The sequence below is a fragment of the Anomaloglossus baeobatrachus genome, chromosome 9 (genome assembly GCF_048569485.1).
Source record: "Anomaloglossus baeobatrachus isolate aAnoBae1 chromosome 9, aAnoBae1.hap1, whole genome shotgun sequence".
Classification (NCBI taxonomy): domain Eukaryota; kingdom Metazoa; phylum Chordata; class Amphibia; order Anura; family Aromobatidae; genus Anomaloglossus; species Anomaloglossus baeobatrachus.
The window spans coordinates 22,843,205-22,848,832 of NC_134361.1; the positions used below are offsets into that span (position 1 = coordinate 22,843,205).

The following is a 5,628-nucleotide window of genomic DNA, read 5'->3' on the forward strand; positions in this document are numbered from 1 at the left end:
GACAGGATCCTGCAAAATAACACATGCATTTTTCTTTGTAAAAGCAGTATCCGCTTTTACAGCTAAAAAACGTTCATGACGCATGTTAAAAAAACGTAGTGTGAAAGCAGCCTTAGTCTTGTAAAAAACAAAAATTAAAAATCCCATCAAAATAACTTTTTTTGACTTTTGTTCCCTGATCATTATAACGTCACTATTAATTTGGGGAAAAAAATCCCCTGGAAACTGAGACCCTTCTGAAGGCTGTGAATGGGCTGGGACCATAGAAGACCATCGCTGTATTAAAATGGTGGCATAAGGGTTGTGACCCGTGAGTATGGACCTGGACTTGGTTCTGTTAATCAGCGGTGTGTCACTTATTGGGCTGTGTGATGCGTTCAGTGCAGTGTTTTATCAGCAGGAGATTATCACTAGAGGATTAGGTGTCTCATGCCGCCTAGTCCAACCCCACCTCCACCACTGATTAGCAGCATTCTGTCATTATACAATGTACAAAGAAAGCAGCCAATCAGTGGTGTGGGCGGGGTTATACACAGCTCAGCATTCCGAGCTCTGCTAATTTGCAGCAGAGAAAATTGTGAATCTTAATGACACCTTGCTGGAATCAGAGTCTCTGCCCCTTCCTCATACTAAACCATAATAATGAAGCAGAGCATGAATTGGTATAGATGCAAATTATAAGATTATAAGCACATGTTCACACTAGCCATTAAAGGTGTACCCAAAGCGGGCCTAACTTTTGCTGTTTCAATATAATGAGTGTTTTATCAGCAGGAGATTATCACTATAGGACTAGCTATCTCCTCCCTTCTATTCTAATCCCGCCTCCACCACTGATTGGCTGCTTTCATTGTACAATGACAGGAAATTGCTAATCAGTGGTGTGGGTGGGGTTATACACAGCTCCGCATTCCGATATCTGCTAGATCTGCAGTAGAGAAAACTATATATTATTTATTTATAGAACACCATTGATTCCATGGTGCTGTACATGAGAAGGTTACATACAGACAGGTACAGAGGAAAGAGAACCCTGCCCTTGCGGATTACATTCTATAGGATATTGGGAGGAGACAGTAGGTGGGTGGTGGTGAGCCGTCAGCTCCAGCAGTGGCGAGGCGGGGGTGGCGAGGCGTCAGCTCTGGCGCAGTGGCGAGGCGTCAGCTCTGGCGCAGTGGCGAGGCGTCAGCTCTGGCGCAGTGGCGAGGCGTCAGCTCTGGCGCAGTGGCGAGGCGTCAGCTCTGGCGCAGTGGCGAGGCGGCAGTAGCTCCGCGCGCGAGTGGCGAGGCGGCAGTAGCTCCACACGGGGGTGAGACGTCAGCTCCGCGGTTGTGAGGCATCAGCTCCGCTCGGTGGTGAGGCAGTGGGGTCATTGAGATTATAGGCATTGCTGAACAGATGAATTTTCAAATTCCGTTTGATGCTTGCAAGTGCAGCACATAATCTGACGTATTTAGGCAGCGAGTTCCAGAAGACTGGGGATGTTCGGGAGAAGTCTTGGATGCAGTTGGGTGAGGAGCGAATGAGAGAGAGGAGAGAAGGAGATCTTGAGAGGACCGGAGGTGACGTGTTGCAGTGTAGTGGGAGATTAGTTCAGAGATATACGGAGGAGATAGATTATGGACGGCTTTGTAGGTCAGTATTAGTAGTTTGAATTGGATACGGTGGAAGATTCAGAGCCAGTGGAGGGACTTGCAGAGGAGAAGCGGGGTGGTATTGAGGAGAGAGGTGGATCAGTCGGGCAGCAGAATTAAGAATGGACTGGCGAGGTGCGAGCGTGTTAGCAGGGAGACCACAGAGGAGGATGTTGCAGTAATCCAGGCGGGAGATTATGAGGGCATGCACTAGCATTTCCATAGATTAGGAATTTAGGACAGGACGGATTCTGGAAATATTTGTGAGTCTATCACAACTGCTGCACCCAGTTAACTAAGTGACACATCACTGGAATCAGGGTCTCTGCCCCTAAATCATGCTGCTTGCAGAAAACATAGCAAAATCTTGCTGATGGATTCCTTTAATGGCATCACTAGTGGTCTGGATGTTGGGTTAGTAAGGCTAAAGTCACACAACCGCTGGATTTATTGGACCAGTCACATCTGTAAATTGCAGATGGTTATAGAAGTTACCTGCTATTTACGTGCACTAGTTGGGAGAATAAATCGGACCAGACCAGCGCACACGGACCTGAGCTCGGTGTCAAAAGAAGCCCATGTGCACTAGCAGATAGGCTACCATTGGATCCACACAGACTGGAAATACGTTAGTGTGAACATAGCATTAGGCAGAGTAAAAAAAAAAAGTAAGAAATTGTGAACATATTAAAAATATGACCTAAAGTGGGCTACAATTTGCACGTAAAATGATACATCTGTGCAGAAAAAAGCATAAAAACACAACTTTTTGAAAGACCATGAAACGTTATTTCCTTTTATTCCTACAGATGACGGATTGATCCTCCAGTGCAGTCCTCCCTCGTCATCCTCCGATTGTGATGTAGAAGACTGTAGTTTCCAAGCTACTTCTGAAGAACCATAAAGAACACGTTGGTTCCCCCAGCTTACCTTTAGTCACCAACAACAAAGATCTCCCGTCTGATCCCACGAGCCTCGAAGAACCTTCATCTGATCAATCTCAGATTGCCCAAAATCAGAGAATCAAGGACCGATTTTCGTGCTCTGAATGCGGAAAACATTTCACAAATAGAAAGAATTTTCTCGAGCACCAGAGAACCCACACGGGAGAGCGGCCGTATACCTGTCTGGAATGTGAAAAAACTTTCACCTGGAAATCAAATCTTTGTGAACATCAAAAAACTCACACAGAGAAGAAGCCATTTTTATGCTCTGTGTGCGGGAAATGCTTTAATCAGAAGTCAGGTCTTATTAGACACCAGAGAACTCACACAGGGGAGAAGCCACATGAGTGTTCAGTGTGTGGAAAATGTTTCACAAATAGGCAACATCTTGTTGAACATCATAGAGTTCACACCGGAGAGAAACCGTTTCCATGTCCCGAATGTGGAAAATGTTTGCAATTAAATCAAATCTTTTGCCCATCAGAAGACTCACACGGGAGAGAGGCCGTATCAGTGTCCAGAATGTGAGAGATGCTTTAGCTTAAAAACAGATCTGATTATCCATCAGCGAATTCACACAGGGGAGAGGCCATATTCATGTACTATGTGTGGGAAAAGTTTTAACAGGCAAAGAGACCTTGTTAAACATCAGAGAATCCACAGTGGGGAGAAGCCATACTCCTGTTCAGAATGCGGGAAATGTTTTCTACAGAAGCAAGCTCTTCTTTCACATCAGAGAACTCATGCCAACGAGAAGCCGTATTCACGTGCAGAGTGGCAGAAATGTTTTGAAATTAAAACAAATCTTGACGAACATCAGAATCTTAACACAGAGGATAAGCCATTTTTATGTTTTGTGTGTGGAAAAGATTTCAACCGGAAAGCCGACCTTGTGAGACACCAGAGAATCCACTCGGGAGAGAAGCCATTTGCTTGCGTAATGTGTGTGAAGCGTTTTAGCAATAAACAACATCTTGTGGAACACGAGAGGATACACACCGGGAGAAACCATTCTCGTGTTTAGACTGTGGGAAATGTTTTAGATTGAGAAACAATCTTAATGTACATAGGAGAATTCACACAGGGGAGCGCCCGTTTTCATGTTCAGAATGTGGAGATGTTTCACCAGAAATCAGATCTGACTGCACATATGAGGGGTCATACGGGAGAGAAACCATACTCCTGTCCGGACTGTGAGAAACGGTTTACCCGAAAAAGAAGTCTTGTTGAACATAAGAGGATTCACACTGGGGAGAAGCCGTATTCATGCTCCGAATGCGGAAGATGCTTTAACCAGAGGCAAGCTCTTGTCGTTCATCAGAGAATTCACTCAAATGAGAGGCCATACTCATGTGCAGAATGTGGGAAAGGGTTTAATCAGAAACAAGCACTTATCCTGCACATGAAGAATCACACCAAGGAGATGCCGTATTCAGGTGCAGAATTCGGAGAACACATCAGAAAACTACAGGGTCTGATGGCACATCAGAGGACTCACACGGATGAAAACCGTGAACAGTACGGTGCTGGCGTGCTCGGCACTCAAGTCAAGCAGGGTGGACACTCCGAGGGGCTCAACTCGAGTAACAAGTGTAATGGAAGTCAATGATTGGGCAGTTCGGCTTTCCGTCCACATAAACAGAGCATTTACAAGAGAGGGTGGGATGGATTTTTTTAAATTATACATACTACATCCAAAAATGTTTTTACCACCGTGAGAGCCATTCAGAGACTGCAAGTGGTTCTCCCTGGGGTGCCGGCTCCCATCATTCACTGAAGCGCGCAGACGCTTTGTGTCAGATGTTTCAACGAACGACCGATCCGAGCACCCGCAATATTCGGCCGAGCACCAAGCACCCGCGATACTTGGCCGAGCACCCGCGATACTTGGCCGAGCACCCGCAATACTTGGCCGAGCACCCGCAATACTCAGCCGAGCACCGAGCGTACCCAAGCACCCCGATGCTCAATTGAGTATCAGCAGCGCCGAGCACGCTCACTCCTCATTAGCCATTATCATACTGATTGCGCGGCACATCGGAAACAATTTACACGGCATTACTCTTACCGTATATATCTGAGAGGGGAGAGATTCTTCACGTGGACACTTGTGCATCAAAGAACTCACACTGAGAGGTGATGATCACGTCCGAATATAGAAACTTTTTTTCTAAGTTGTTACATATTTCCTAAAATTTTAATTGGAGATGTTTTTTACTGCAGTATTGCCTGCACATCGTCCTGAGCTTGGATGCAGTGTTACTTATACGTCAGTGAGACATTATTGTGCAATTTAGAGGGGGCACGTTGCGTCCTGCGCCTGTCGGTAGGGTGGTGGGACAGCAGTGTACCCTGTTTTAGCGTTATGAAGGCGATCGTCCTAGAACTCCGAATTTAGATTAGAAGTAAAGCGACTCATTGACTAACGGTGTAACTCGCCTATTACCGACCGCAACATTTCTTCATGAACATTTCCCAGATAGATCGCTTTGGTGTGAATTGATTCGAAGCATTCGGTCCAGCAGTCACATCCGTAATCTGTGCCCACTGGACCTGAGTTTACCTGCCAGGATCCACGGCTTTTCTCCTGATTAGCCGGCCTGGCGCTGACATCACAAGTGCGCCACACTGCAGTGATGACGTCGCAACAATCCGGCTAATCAGAAGAAGAGCCGCGGATCAGAAGTGCTGCGAATCCATGGCAGGTACATTTGGTCTCAGGTCTCCCATGTAAATTACTGATGGTCCGGGTCCAGGTCCTGCGAATTGATTTGCACCGTCTCTAGTATTAATATATAAAGCTTCCCGAAACCCATTCTTTTATTGGTAGGGGCACACTTTCATCTTTGAGGCTCCCATACATACCAGGGCTCCTTCACACGAGTGAAGTTTTTCTCGTAAACCTAAAACAGTCCAAGGTTCATTAGCGTTTTTGATCCAGTCACTGGAGTCCGGTCACTGTCTGGGGTCCGGTCACTGTCTGGGGTCCGGTCACTGTCTGGGGTCCGGTCACTGTCTGGGGTCCGGTCACTGTCTGGAGTTCCGGTCAC

General features: G+C 46.4%; 1 protein-coding gene and 1 pseudogene across 1 annotated transcript in view; both read left to right on the forward strand.

Annotated features, from left to right (window-relative positions):
* Positions 1–66, forward strand: part of LOC142251731 (gastrula zinc finger protein XlCGF66.1-like) — a 2,722-nt gene extending 2,656 nt beyond the window's left edge. The window contains exon 5 of the mRNA XM_075324787.1: positions 45–66. Within this exon, the coding sequence (XP_075180902.1) occupies positions 45–66 (22 nt within the window). The remainder of the gene's footprint in view (positions 1–44) is intronic.
* A 250-nt stretch (positions 67–316) lies between these two features.
* LOC142251732 (uncharacterized) lies at positions 317–4,658 on the forward strand (annotated as a pseudogene).
* Positions 4,659–5,628: the final 970 nt, after the last annotated feature.